Source organism: Ambystoma mexicanum, chromosome 2q (assembly GCF_040938575.1).
Source record: "Ambystoma mexicanum isolate Mex_15411 chromosome 2q, UKY_AmexF1_1, whole genome shotgun sequence".
NCBI lineage: Eukaryota > Metazoa > Chordata > Amphibia > Caudata > Ambystomatidae > Ambystoma > Ambystoma mexicanum.
Genome location: NC_090924.1, coordinates 985423206 through 985438418, shown reverse-complemented (window position 1 = coordinate 985438418; position 15213 = coordinate 985423206). Strand labels below are relative to the sequence as shown.

Here is a 15213-nt window from a genome sequence, read left to right as displayed (position 1 = left end):
ACTTGGTTTATAAACAATACGCATGACCTTGAACTGAAGGCCTGTTAAAAAGAAGCATTGGCAAAGTCCACAGTTTTAACTTCTGCACAGTTATTACAGTTATTATTTTCCAAGCACTGCTATCATATGCCCAGGTACTCACACAATGTTTTCAGCTGTTGCCATCTTAGGACTATCTGGTGCCATTATGGTAGTGTGTGGCAAATGCCAATCTCATGCCTACACAGAAGCCAAAACAGCTGACTTTGCCAGTGCTTGTTAAAACGTGTAAAATCTGTCCTGTACCCTCGTTGTGAACCGCTAGTGTTGCCCTTGAAACTCTTATTTATTATTCTGATTCCAGCAAGTCTGAAGAGGGTAAGTGCGCTGGAAAGAGGTACCCATGCATATTTTGATTGCTGCGGTGGCGCGACCATAGATTTGGTGCCCCTTTATTTTTTTGATTCGGGGACCCCAAAGGTATCTTTGCCCTGGGCCCCAGTATGCCTTAAGATGGCCCTGAGCGGGGCCCCTATCAACAATGGGTTCATTTCTCCTCTGGGTTACGAGTGAGATCACAAGCAACTCGAGATTCGGTCTCTTTGTCTATCAGACGTCCCTTGGAGCCCCTCAGTAAAATATTTTCCACTTGCGGATAGTTTTCCCATCCACCATTCTATGTGCGCCTGTCAAAACAGTATTTCCACACACGTGCCACAATGCGGCCCCAGGTTTAGAATGACAATTCTAATCAGAATAGAATGTTTATACATGGAGTGCGTTTTAGATTGAGAAATTTAATTTGGAATATGTACATCTAGGACTCCCTAGGAACTAAACGTCTAGACTGCACTTATCAGACCCACCCTGTCTGTTGCCTTAAACCCAGCACTTGCCACTTTGCTGGCTGCACTACCATTGTTTGTCGCCTTTATTATTTTATTAATGTATTATTATTTATCTGTTTTCTCCGTTGCTCTGCACTCTCCATTTCTCCTCCCTTCCATGCACTTGTCCCCTCCCCCTCTCCCATCCACTTGCGCGTTCTCAATGTCACTGGGCCTAGTAAGATCTCTGTTTTGTTCTCCCCTGTTCCCCTCCCATACCTTGTCGCGCTCTGAAACACTTGTGAATGAGCGCGATAGAAATAAAATTTCAATTCAATTCAATCGACAAGCGAAGCATTTCAGTTGGCATTTTAAAGATAGCATTGCCCGCCATTTGCTGAGTGAGGGCAGGTGCACCCGGAGTCATGTAGTCCCATCGAAGTCTCTATGGTGAGGGGGCAGATTAAGGTAAACTAGCATAACAGGCATATCTGTAAAGTGCAAGTCCATACCCAGGAAGTATCTTGTCACTATAAACAGAGAATAGGGGTGGTATTCCAGAAACCTAAGTGCAATTAGCACGAGGACAAACTTTCAATGCATTTTTTCACCAGTGCAAATTTGACAGTAGTGCCAGGACCAGATCACACATTGCTGTGGCAAATGGAAATGCATTGCAAGGATGTGTTTGCCCCAGAGCTAATTGCACTTGCCCCAGTGCAAAGTGCCTGTAATTCCACCCTAGATGTTCACTGTAGTATTGTTTGTTTAAATTGCCCAGTGCCTGACGTCTCAAATGTGGCAACTGCATAGTCTGGCGCCCATCCTTTTTGAAAATGAGGAAAGGCTTGACAGTGTGGTGGGTGTTGCCATGGCATCAGAGAGTGCAGTACTCATTGCCAATTGGCTGCAGACTGCTTTTAATTTATCCCAGGAAGTTACTAGGCCATTTTGGGAGGGCCAAGACCGGACCATGAGTACTACCCCAGTACACTGCTATATTACCTTCCACCTGCTCGTCTTTTAAAAAGAACCTTTTTACAAAAATACTTTTTCAAATGTTATCAATTTCACAAAATATTCTCTGGTTACCCAATAGGAGAATGGAGTGATATGGGGTGTGTCCTATTACATGTGTGGCTATCTGCATTGAAATCAACTTGATTGATGATGATAGAGACTCCCGCTTTATATCTGGAATACACACAGGAAGTCACCAAAGGGAAGTGCATGTGCAATTTCCTGCTGTTTGATCTCAGCCTTTTCTTTCATACCTTTAGCCAAGCAGTGATCCCTTTGGTGAGAGCCACCCTCGGGTACCAAGAGGATCACATCCACTCCTATTTGTACAACTGGCTGGCGAGGTACACTCCTCTCCTTAAACGCTTCTAAGGTTGCTTCACCCAGTCTTGTTGCTGCTGTTTCCACTGGGTCTCGATATCCTCCTCTTCCCCCATTCCACCATCTTCAATTAATCAGAGCTATTCTGGAAACAGAATGTGGTCATGCCCTTCCTCCACCAGAAGGAATTGTTGACTGTTGCACACGTTTGGTGCCTGGCGAGGTCTCACCAGGCCCTTTACAAGTCTTATATGTGAGAGGCTACTATCTATACTGCCGCCTCTGCCACCTGTGAGCTACTAAAACACAAACTCCAATAATCCTTCATCGATGTATGAGGTCTGGAAATGCAAAGTATCTGTGCAGGTCTTCCTCGCTGTTACGTGCACACGAGGGTAAAACACAGCTACATCAGCCAGGGTATTTCAATCTCACATGCCTAAAATGATGAACATTTCTGATCAAACAGCGCCACCTATCGGCCATAAATAAATATATGTATGGGTGCAAAATAGGCAACGCCTAGAAACGTCATGACTCTGGAATGTTGACTGGAAAACCCTCCTTAGGAATCTCATAACTCGTCCGACCCCTCCTAATTTGCGTGGCGTAAAGCCTCTTATTGTTGAAGGACCCAAAACATCGGTCTAATTGGGCCCTTCATATCCTGCAAAAACGGATAATAGTTCTTTGAAAACAAGATCATGGACATTGATGTGAAACTTGTCCTCGGTCCTACTAACCTCGATGACTTAGAGCAGTCTCACAGTCGTACCTGTGAGGGCCAAAATGTGTGAATCTTGGCACCCAGATTCAAAAAACGATCTCTGGCTACCAGGCGTCCTCTTCTCAGACCATCAAACCTGGATGGCCTTTACTGATTCAGAGATTGAAAGCAACAGAGGCTGGACACTTTGCAAAGGGTACTGATGCACACAGGAAGCCAGCACCCACGAACCCCCTGAAACCACCAAAACAAAACTTGACGCCGAGATCGAAAACAAAGTGATGTTTGCTGGAGAATCCCAATTCACTTTGGAGGAGGACGTCCACATTCACAGGTCCAGGACAAACAGCAGAAAGGTTACAAGATGGAGAGGTTGCCAAGCACTTGTGAACGGAGCGCCAATGCGCTGTTCTTCGAAGCAAGGCCACGCAGAGAAACAGAGGTTCGAATCCAGGATCCGCACGTAGAAACCGAACTCAGGTATGGTATCAGGCGCGTTATAGAAAAACAATTACATAAATATATAAAAAGTATCCTGCACCCCAGATTTACCCGTTATCAAAGGAGGGGTGGATGTGCGTACCATGTATAAGCGGGAAGAGCCAGCCAGCATTTGGGGATGGGGTGGTTCAGAGTACATCATAAAAGAGTGTGTGCGTGGTCACCCAATGCCCTTCAGGAGTGTCCCCAAGCATCAGCTTAATATTTTCATTGCATACTGTCATCTACTAATGTCTCGCATTCCCATGCAGCGCCATATATGCCAGGGGAATCTTAAAATGTGCAGCCGTATGCTCCAATGTGCATCCATCACATCACGTGCCAGGTACAAGAAGTCTTGGCGCCAATGCAGATGCATCCTAGTAACTCTGGCTGAAAGCGTGTCACTCAGCAAGCCTGCGACACATCGATGATCTGAACCAACATTCCTTGAACCTTTTCCACTAGAGTACAAGCGATCACGTGGGGGAAAGGAAGCCAACAGAGGCAGCAACAACCAAACTAGCTAAGAGAGAAACAGTCTAGACCCAGATGAGTATGTTCTCTTACTGCGAAAAGAGGTCTAGTCCCATTAAGCCAGTGCCAGTGGTCGAAGTGAGCAGGAACTGTCAGGAGCAGCGTTCCACTACTTTCATAATTTACTGTTAACAGTTCCACTACTTTTTGCAACCATTTTCACCATTCCGGAACTGTTCATTTTGCAGTTCAAGCACACCAGATAGCAGTTACAGCTAAACTGAAATCTCTTTCCACTTAATTGGCTGTCAACCAGCATGGCTGCAAAACTTGAAAAATGTTTTAGCATTGCTCCCTCCCTGCCTACTGTCAACCGAGGCACAGCTCCACTACATGTTTTGGTACACTTCTACCACTGCAAAAAAAACAAAGGGGTTCTGGAGCGTGATGTGGCTGTTTTAGGCACAGGGACTAACTACACGCAGGACCATGCAAACAACCAGGCTTCCGAACTGTGAAAAGACAGACATGCAGTGTGAACAGGTGCTCTGGTCGCCCTACTGCGAGGAATACACCTCTTGCATGGCGGTGGGGGATGAATTGGGAAGCCCTAACTTGCGTGTATGCCGAAAAAGCAATGATGAAAAACAAGCCACGAACAAGGATTCGCAGGACTTCACAGAAAGCTCCCTGGGCTTTATTTTTTATTTTTTAGAACCTGTGGACTTTTCTAGACAATAAACCACAGCAGGTTCTAACTTACAAGAAAAAAACGTGATATGTCCATTGAAAACTATTTTACTTTACTGTTGCAGTCCAAAGTGCACCATTTTTACCAAAATGTAAATGAACCGTTCATGTGGAGACTCTAATCCAGTTGTGCATTGTCAACAGTCACATCGGTGCCTGGATCTCGTCACAAACATAACAGTTGGAAATGTATACGGTAATGGAAGTATATGTAATTTTAGGTGGGGGACAGGGGTGTTTGCCCCCCCCAACTTTCATGGCACACCATTTTGTCCCATACATTTGACTGGGGCACCTTTTCTTTAGATGTCATGTCCCCCCCAACATTTTCAGCAAAGTTACTCCACTGCATTAAATGTCATTAATGTTGAGGAAAACATACTTATTATATCTTAATTGTTTTATACTGCTGTGTTCTTATTTTAACTTTGTGAAATTATTTTATCTCCATCCCCCAATTTCCAGGCCCTACCCATGAGAGAAGATAGCTTTGCTCAAAGGTACAGCTCTGATCCGACTGTTATCTTCCCAGACGACAGCATGGATGACGGATTCCTGCCGGCTCCAGGTTGGTAGAGGCCGATCACTTTGTATGTGAAAGTCGTCCATGAGAATAGTGTCAGGTGTGCATCAGTCACACCCCTGCCTCTCCATTATGATGTTACCTATTTGCAGCTTTGTCAACCGCTACATGCTTTTCTGCCTTCTGAAAAGTCCTCATTATTCAGGAGATGCGTGTGTGACCTCGCAGCCAAAGGCAGCTGCAGTAGCATTTAGGCTGGTAGCAGAAGATAGCGGCTGTAAACCTGATTAAGGAGCAAGATGTTGCTTGAGCTGACGTGGAGTATTTTGCTTACATCCAAATGCAGGCAAGTGTGCAAGGTAGAGGCACTCCACAGGGCAGAACGTGAGGATCTGCAAAGAAAACAGTGCTGTTACATAAGTGGAAAATTGGTTTCATTAGGCAATATGGTATGATATGATATGGCATTTGTAACACGTCTATATACAAGTGTATACCAGTAGGATAATGCCTCCGGGCCATTGTTAGAAGCCTGAGCGAAGCGAGGGCTTTAACGTAGCCCTGGAGGCATTACCCTAGCGGTAAGGCCCCCCCTTCGAGGATTATGTTGCCATTAGTACCCCGGCACGTCGTTCCGGCGTGGTAATAGCAGTTTTTCTAATGTTGAGAAACAGTGCTGCAACCGTTTCTCGACTTGAGAAAACAAAAGCAAAATAAAATGGCCGTCAGGACTACACGTGGTCCCTTCTCCCTTTCCATGGTGGCCATTAAAATTATATTTTTTAAAAGTTAACAAAAAAATGGCCACCATGGAAGGGGCGAAGGGACTACACGTAGTCCATTCTCCCTTTTCATGGTGGCCACTTGCGGAGAGAAATCCTGTATGTGGCAGGGCTCGGAGCCTTGTCGGGCAGGTAAGGCCCGTGCGAGGGCCCATGAGTTTGTTTTTTACAAGCTCATTGACCCTCTCCAGCTACTAATGTAAAATAACGCTTGACCAAAACAGGAAGCAACTGAGATGTTCACTTACATTTAAAAGCCATTTGAAGTCAGTCGAGGTCGTGCAGTTTATTGATTGGGCACCCCTTGCATCTAAATATGTGTTAATCCCAATTATTCTGGTAGGATTACGGCAGTGTTCTATACTGCACTTATCTCACACATGATCCATTTTGGGGCTACTTTCAGATTAAAATCTCCCTTGAGCAGCTTTGCACGGCATTGAATGTTTGCTAGGTTCACTATAGAACCCTTGTTTCAGTTGAATATAAATGTTTACAACCTAAAGCAAGCGAAGTGCTACATTGCACAATTAGACATCACACACAATTGCGGGATCATGTCGCATGCATACCTCATGTGGGTTATAAGGCCTCATTTAAAATGGACTTTTGACTGCTTGTTGCTGAATGACTATTAACTTCTCAAAATGACACCACTTCTTTGCCCTGGAACCCTGTAGACAAATTACATTATCCTCTTTCTCTCCCTCTCTGTAGTCAACATCCACATGTTTCTATGGTAACCATGCAGTGTTCCATGTTACAAAAGTCATTGGTGCAGTCAAGAAGGGCCCTCCCTATCAAGCCAAATGTTTTTAGAGATGCATAAGGAACTGGCATACTGTAAACTTCAAGGCTCTCCAGATATTTTGGCCTACAAGGTCCAGTCTCTCATCATTGACCTTGATGGCTACGGCCGATGGGAGTTGTAAGTCAAAACATTTGGAAAGCCACCAGTTGCAGACCTCCCTAAACTAAACTAACACATCTATAGGGAAGTGGAGTATATGAATGTGTGGGATTCTCATTCATGAGGCTGAAATCAAATAATCTATTTTGAGATCTTGATGTTTTTCTGAATGTTTTATTTGAGCTTTTCCTTGCTGCCGTAAGCCAGGATCCATGGTAAACTACAGACAGGAGTAGAAGTGGTCTCTGAGGCAATACCACTATTGCTGAAAAACAGTTAAATCTGCTTTTACTACCTATTCCTCCCCTCCAAACATGACTGGCAAGTGATGTCTAAGAGAACTTGAGGCAGTGAAGATGTGGAGTGATGGAGGCACTGGGACAGGATATTCTCTGTTTGATCAATTTCATTTTTGTTGTCACATTTCTATCGTAGTGAGCATATATATATATGTATAGATATCTATATGGATTAGAGGATAGTCAGGGGTGGTGGGTGGACAAGGGGGTTCGAGTCAGAGGGGGAACCATAAAAGAAATAAAAGTGGGGTGGTCGACCATGGTCACAGAAAAGTGGCTACCAAAATGGCATAAACCAAACAGAGCTCAATTTTAGGACCTAAAACTCTGGGGCACAGCGAGCACATCAGCAAAGTGAAGGAAGGCAGACTGCCACCAGGTACCGCAAGTGAGCAGCAGCTCCCACAAGTGCACGCAGAAGGAAGATGTCAACCGGGTAGGTAGGTGTTAAGGGTGTTCGGGGTCATAATCTGAGATGGAGGGCAGGTTCTGCATCAAGAGGGATGGAAAGAGTTTCTGGTAGTTTGAGTTCAGAAACTGTGCTCCATCACAAAGAAAAAGATGCTTATTTCATACATTCAAACATTTTGTCATGTGGTTGGACAGATGTGAGACGCACAATATGCCCATGTAGTGTGTTTGAAAGGGGTGTATTTATTTGGAGGAATGTCCTCCACTACTTGCCTGTGAAAAAGTAATCTGACCTTGTAGACATCCTTACTCTCTCTAGTGCTCAGGGGGAGTAGATGTGGGGTTGAGGCCATTTCCGCACTGAGGTTGGCAGGAAATGAGCCTTGTGTTTGGAAGCCTTCTCCCTTTCCCTACCACCGCCTTGGATAAGGCAAGAAGTGATTGCGCCCTACAAGTCAATTGACTCATCATGACCGATAACTATAACCCTGACAAGGATGATGGGCAGGACTTACAGCTTTGGATGACTTTGCATGTCAGTAGGTTTCTTTTGAATCCATTAGAAACATATGTGATTAACTGATTAAAATGATTTGGTATGCTTTTGTTTCACCCGCATATCATGACTGCATTAACACTGTGATATTGATAAATTCTGTGACATTCGAAGCTCAAAACAAAGTAGTCCACATTGTATGTGTAGTGCATGATATTAATCAATTTCTTTACTTTTTTAGAATATGTGAACCAAATCATTTCCAAAAGGCCAAGTGAAACCAAAGTCCAAAATCCAGTCTACCACAATGTGGGCCTGCTGCTGTCGCCTACAAACTGTGAATACCAGAACACGCCAAGCTTGGCCGTGAACAACCCAGAATACTTAAACGCAAGTCACCCTCTCATGACAAACGGCATGGGGGCCATTGAATTCTGGGGCGAGCAGATGAACCAACAGATAAGTCTGGACAACCCAGACTACCAACAGGACTTCTTCCCCAAGGAATCTAAGACCAATGGCGGCCTGTTTGTGTCCACGGCAGAGAATCCTGAATACTTGGAAAGACTGGCGCCCTAAAGTAGCGCTATACAATCCTGGGCGCAGATTGCATGCCTGAGAAAACATTCCTACATTGCTGGAAAAACTTTAACTCATTTGGATGTTTCTCGTTCATCGTTTCAATAAGAGCAATGAAAAAGACATCAATGAAACGTCAAAACACTTTCAGTGAGTGCGCGTGCGCTAAAACCACTGAGGTCATTCTCAACAACCCCTATCCTTTGTTTTTGTACATAAACCTGCGTAAAGTTGTACAGACAGATTTTTACAAATATGAATTTTTCCTTTTTTCCTTTTTTATTTCCACGACTAAAGATCTTTATTAATGCAGACATTTGGGTATGTTTCGTGAACAGTATTTTGTAAAAAAAAAAAAAAGATGGTGAATTTCCTTCTTTTTGATATAATTTGCAAACTTCTGACAGCAGAATTTCGGTGCTGGATGAGGATTATACCAGACTCTGAACCGTGGGTTCTTATCCAGCAATCATCCGCTTATTGATAGTTATCTAAGTATTACAAATGTTCGTGATTTGGATGAAAATATTTCTGTCACGTCAATAAACATAAAAAGTACGTCATTAAATCGCATGCCCTCCTCTACCGGGCCTGGTTTCAAATGGATGGATGCAGGACCTCAAAGTTAGATTAACCTCTCCATCGAAACGTCCAGAAACTTAACAATGAAAAGCCACGCCACCTGTCAAACTGCTCTTAAATTGAGCTGTCAATCACAATGGATTAACAGAGCTGCTTCTGACACTTTAAAATGAATGTTTCCCTTTTTCATTTCAACTATCTATGCTTATTGAAAATCAGGGGCATTAAAGCGCAAAGAAATATGAGTGTGTGTAGCTGTGTATAGGTGCGTTATAAATACCATATCATATCATACCTGAACACATGTTTCTTAAGATGGTGTCTGTACTGCTTGGTAACAGCCGTTAACTCAAGTAAATAGGCCTAAGCAATGCCAGGGCGTTTAATAAGGGCCAAGGGATGTTATCACCTGGGAATTGACTGAAGCGTAATTACTATCAGAACATTCCACCCAATGTGGATAGAATGTTTCTTCAAAAACAAGGAAAGGCAAAGGAGTAACATTGGAATGTTGGAAAAGGAGGCTTAGATAGTCTACTGCCCTCCGAAACTGCATTGTCTGCAATGGAACTGCAAACCTTTTCCAATGCTCGAATGAGGCTTCATAGGATCCCGGATCAGGGTCATTACAACTCAGAGAAGCCGAGGGGGCGGGAGAACTGAGGCAGGAAGTCAGCAAGCGTAGAGGGTGTAGGGTGGTGTGCAAGAAGAATGCTGTCATGAGCCGCGGAGAGGCCTCTGGCATGGGAAACAGACAGTCGGGAGTCGGAGGTGATTGTTGGATTGTGGGGGCCAAGAGGAATGGTGGTGCTGTGGCTAAGGGCGAGTACTTTGCCAAAGAGCAAATCATCTGCAAGCTTTACTGGTTCTTCGAGCCCACAGATTGCCCAATCACAGTGCTCGTTTCACATTCCAGGCGTACTAACAACCAGAAACTCATAGAACGAACAGTGACTATGAGAAAGTGAAAGTGAGGAGAGTGGGAGGAATATCATTTGTGTAAACTGCTGAAAAGCAAAGACAGGCCTTGGAGGGAACCTAACCTCGACGTGAACTGATGTCATGATGTGTCCAGGTCCCAATTTACTGACTCTCCATGAAGGGATTAGTTGTAATAACTGTAGACGCCCTGATTATATTGGCGAAATGAATCTAACGATTATTAGGTTTTGGTTTTACAATACTCTGGTGCAGGTAGTGATCATTTCTATCGTGCAGTTTGATAGATCTCCAGCCTCGGGCAACAATTGAGATTGGCAGGGATTATCACACAAAACTACATAGGAAATGATATGGCACAAAGAACCCCCTCACACAGGAAGGTGAAATGAGCACAAAGAAAACCCTTTGCAATTAAATAACAACAAGCACCTGGTAGGAACCAGTAGACCAACGCTTACAATGTGGATTCATTGATCCTAGTCTCATCCTTAAAGGAAACATTGGTGTTGCCAACAAGTGAAATGTTAACATCTCCAGCAATCAGAAAGTGGTTAGAGGAGATGAAGAGACGAATGAGGAGCGAGTGAAAGTCTGTGAGAAATGTATTTTCTGGGCCAGGGCACTCAGAATTATGTGAGTCGTTTGCAGTACATCGATGGGTTAACATATTGTGGTGGAAACGGGAAGCTCCAGGTGGGATTTGTGGCAAGAGTATCTGCAAATTTACGTGACCATAACAAGGCCTAATTTATGATCCAGAATTGGATTATACAAGTCAGTGGCATGATGGGTGGCCAGTCTGGTGTTGATAACTGCACACCTGACGGTAGCGGAAAATGTGACGCTGAGTAGATTGTGATGAGTAGGTAAGTGGGAACTGTGAAAGAACATGGTGTCTTCTTTGCTATTGTGATGCCAAATTGTGTGCAAATGTCTGTGCCTGTTGTCAATCGTTCTCTTCTTGCCTTCACACACTTGTAGATAACAGTGACACCATGAATGCTTACATATATTTTCACAGAGGTGTGTGCAAATGTTGCTCCTCTTCTGCTTGCAGTGCAAGGCCATTTATATAAAGGAACACTCACAGCCCAAGTGGACAGCCAAAAGAGCAGAGTGATCTTCTTTTCCACGCGTCCCATTTCTGGCTGACTGGCAGGATGGCGTTTCCCCCCACTGGAGAGGAGCCTTTGTGGTGCTGCAGGGGACAGATTAGCATGAGGCACACTATCATACTAATGTGGCTATCTGGCTTAATTTCCACTTACGGTACGGCCATTCTGTAATGGCAAAGTGTCTTATGGGTGGTGTAAGGAAAGCATGGTATCAGGAATATACAGACACACGTGATCACGATTCAAGGATGTTTATTCAAACAGTATACAGGTTTGAAAATGCCTAATCTAAACCTAAATCTCAGATGGGAGCAAGTTTCGACCATCAAATGAAAAATAAGGCAGTCCTTGTGGCGTCTTGTCAAAATAAAAAGAAAACGGATTGGCAATCCTTACAACTAAATATAGAAAGAGTGTGGGATAAGGGTTTCAATAAAGAAATAAGTGTTTACAAATGATAAGTCAGGATGTGATTGCCAGGGTCTCCCTTCCCCATGGTTTGAGCATCGGACAAGGCGGGTCTCCTGAGCACAGGGCACACTCGAGCCCTCCTAGCACGAGCCGACAGTTTTGTACCAGTAATCAGGTTCTTTGATGGTTGTCTCTTTTCAATAAAAAGTATCTTGCCTTTGAAGACCTAATGCTTTCCAATTAACAGAATAAAAGGTTGTTTCTTTGTAGCATTTAGGGCAATTATTTCTAACCCCTCACTCCCCCTCTTGCGGGTGCCTACCCTTCTCGAATCTCAGCCTCCCTCTGCCGGGTTCACTATGGCTTTCCTGACACTCATGAATCTTAATGTCTTTTTAAACAGTTCTCCGTGGACATCCCTCTGCCGGGTTCACTTTTGTCAGAACACTGTTTCTGGGGACTTTATACTTCGCCCCTCTTTATTGGCATCCCTCCGCCGGGTCCACTATTGCCACTTTATAATTAATTTTCCTTTATCTTGCTGTGGGATTCACTTCCCTTGCGTTTCAATGGTTTGTCGGTCAAAGACTTTCGACTGTACAGGGATTTGGCTCGATCCTTGTATGACCACTTTAACCTATCTTGACGGCTCTCCTACGGCCTTCTAGTATTTGCAATTTCATTGAACACGGGATCAACCAGAGTCTTTTGAGTGAGCACCCACATGGTGCCTCTACCCTCTGCAGCTGGTCTTCCTTCAACAATTCCATAGTTCTTTGTATTTTGCAACTTTCATTCAACACAGTTCGGTTTCTTTATCGGTTCTCCGCTCGAATCACCAGCTGTGATGCACCGCTTGGCCTTCCTCGTATTTGGAGTCAAGGCAGGTACCCCGGTTGCAGGAGCCTCCCTCGGTCCTGTTCATCAGCGTAGGTATGCTCTGTGTACCGTTGACATCTGCTTCAAGACACTGGAGGTTTTGTTTGCAGTCTTACTCTTCCTTCTCCAGAGGTCTCACAGGCCTGGCTTGGAAAGAGAAAGGTCACTCCTCTCATCACACTCTCAGATTTTGCCGTCTTTCTGCACCTCTTAAACTGCCATGCCTCGATAGCTGTCTCGTCATGCGGTCTGTCTTGCCTGTACTGTGCTCTCATGCTCCACCTTTTATTCCTGTGGGGAGGGGAAAGGGCCGTCAGGTGTGTGGGGTTCTGGTAAATTGCCTGACTTTGCCTGACCCTTGTATTGGGACATGTCAGGTAAACGGGTCTGGTGTTAGTGTGTTGTCTTTCGTGTAGTGCAAAAGTGTTTGTGTAGGAAAAGAAGGGGGGCAGTGGTTTTGAATGTCCTACATGGTAGGATGGGAAAAAGGTCTTTAAAGAAGGGGGATACCACGACTCACCCATCAGTGTCCCACTCCCACTTCCCAAGGAGCCCCCATCCAGGTGATCCTCCCTCACGGGTCCACCCCCAGGAACTGGATCCAATGGCGATGACTGTGTTCTGGTTACCTCGATGACAGATCCCTGGAGACTAGCTAGGGAGACACCTTCAGGTTTCCCACATACCCTTCCTCCATGCGATGTAGCCACATTTGTTTCACAGGGGAACCGGGATAGAAAATCCACATTTCCTTGGTCATTTCCCTTCATGTGTTCCACTGTGAAACAATAGGGTTGTAGGTCTAGAAACCATTGCATGACTCGAGGGTTGGACTCCTTGCATTGGCTAATCCAAACTAGGGGTGAGTGGTCTGTAACGAGTATGAACTTTCATCCCATTAGATAATACCTAACATGGATAATTCCCCACTTCATAGCTAGGGCCTCTAGTTCCATCATGGAGTAATTTTTTCACATGAGAGCAACTTGCAACTAATGCATAGTATGGGATGCTCTAGTCCATCGCAAATTTGGGCCAAGGCGGCTCCTAACCCTGTAAGGGAGGCGTCCGTCTGTAACACAAACTCCTTTGCGAAGTCAACTAACTTCAAGATTGGGTTTTGTATTTGTATTTGTTTTATTTGTATAGCGCAGCCAGGCCCGAGGGCAACCGGGCGCATGTCTTCAACATTAATTACAGGAATGATATATAATCAAACGAGTAGTTACAATCATGGCAGAATTACAGTTAACATTACAAAAACTTCATATGCAACAGCAGGAACAGTATCGTGCGGAAGCAGTAAATAGTCCCATCGGTCATGCTGAGAGTCAAGTTGTACACATTTGTTTGTGTGTGGTAGCTAACCAGAGCTTGGCTTTGTGTTTGAATAAGTTAAATGATGGTAGATTTCTGATGGTGAGTGGCAAAGTGTTCCAGAGTTTAGCCGCCTGGACTGGGAAGCTAACACCTCCAGCTGTTTGAAGCTTATATCTGGGGATCGTGAGACCTTGAGTTTGGGCGTCTCTTAGAGACCGCATTGGAATGTACTCGGTGAAGCGGGAAGCTAGATAGATAGGGGCCTGGTTGTTTACGCATTTGTAGGTGAGGGACAATGCTTTCAGGGAAATCCTTTGGGAGACTGAGAGCCAGTGAAGGTTCCTCCTAGTTTCTGAGATGTGGGCTGATCTGGGGATGTTAAGGGCCGCTCTGATGGCACTGTTTTGGGTGATCTGGAGTTTGTTGAGGTTACGTTGGTTGGTGCCTTGGTACATAGCATTACAATAGTCCAATTTGGACATAACCAGTGTCCTGGCCAGGGTGATGCAATTCTGTGTAGTGAGGAATGGTTGGCAGGCTGTGATCAGCTTGCAGGTGTAAGCCAAGGTGGCTACAACTGCATTGGTTTGTCGGGAAAGGGAGAGTGTGTAGTCGAGGTAGATTCCTAAGGTTTTGGTATCTTTAGATACTTTGATGGAGTTGCCGTCAATATTGAAAGAGCTGAACAAAGGGTTCAGTTTGTTAAGTCTCTGTTATGTACCCAAAATGAGGAGCTCTGTCTTATCATCCTTGAGACACAACTCGTGTAGGGCCATCCAAGCTTGGATGACTTGGTAAATGTCGTTCAGAGCTTTGGAATCAACAATGTAGTCACCAGTAATGGGAATGAGTATCTGGGTGTCATCCGCATAATTAGTGTAGGTGATGCCCAGATAGTCAAGCAAATCAAACAATGGTTTGGTTAATACATTGTAGGGGAAACACAAGACCCCTGTGGGACTCCACAGGGGACTGATGCAGGATCTGCAGAGGAGGTAGGTGAAAATACTCTCATATGCCTATTGTCTAGGAATGACCTAATCCAATTAGTGGCATTGTCGGAGAAGTGGGCAGCAGATTTCAGATGCTGACAGAGAATTTGGTGATTGACCAGATCGAAGTCTGCGAATAAGTCTAGTAAGAGTAGAAGGGCAAGTGTGCCATTGTCTTTTAGATCCTCAATTTGCGTTTTAAAGTCTAAGAGAGCTGTTTCTGTCCCGTGCTTTGGTCTAAAACCAGATTGTCTTGTGCCGAGGAGGTTGTTGGTTTCCAAATAGCTCTGTATCTGCAAATATGCTGCTCTGTCTAATATTTTTAGAAGGAATGGGACGGTGGTGATGGGTCTGTAGTTTGTTGGTATCTCGGGGTCTAAAGTGGGTTTTT

At 44.6% G+C, this 15213-nt stretch overlaps 1 protein-coding gene across 1 annotated transcript in view; it reads left to right on the top strand.

Moving 5' to 3' along the window:
- EGFR (epidermal growth factor receptor) overlaps nt 1–9408 on the top strand; it is an 810606-nt gene extending 801198 nt beyond the window's left edge. The window contains exons 27-28 of the mRNA XM_069648296.1: nt 5047–5149; nt 8244–9408. Of these exons, the coding sequence (XP_069504397.1) occupies nt 5047–5149; nt 8244–8581 (441 nt within the window). The 3' untranslated portion in view covers nt 8582–9408. The remainder of the gene's footprint in view (nt 1–5046; nt 5150–8243) is intronic.
- The last annotated feature ends 5805 nt before the right edge of the window (nt 9409–15213 follow it).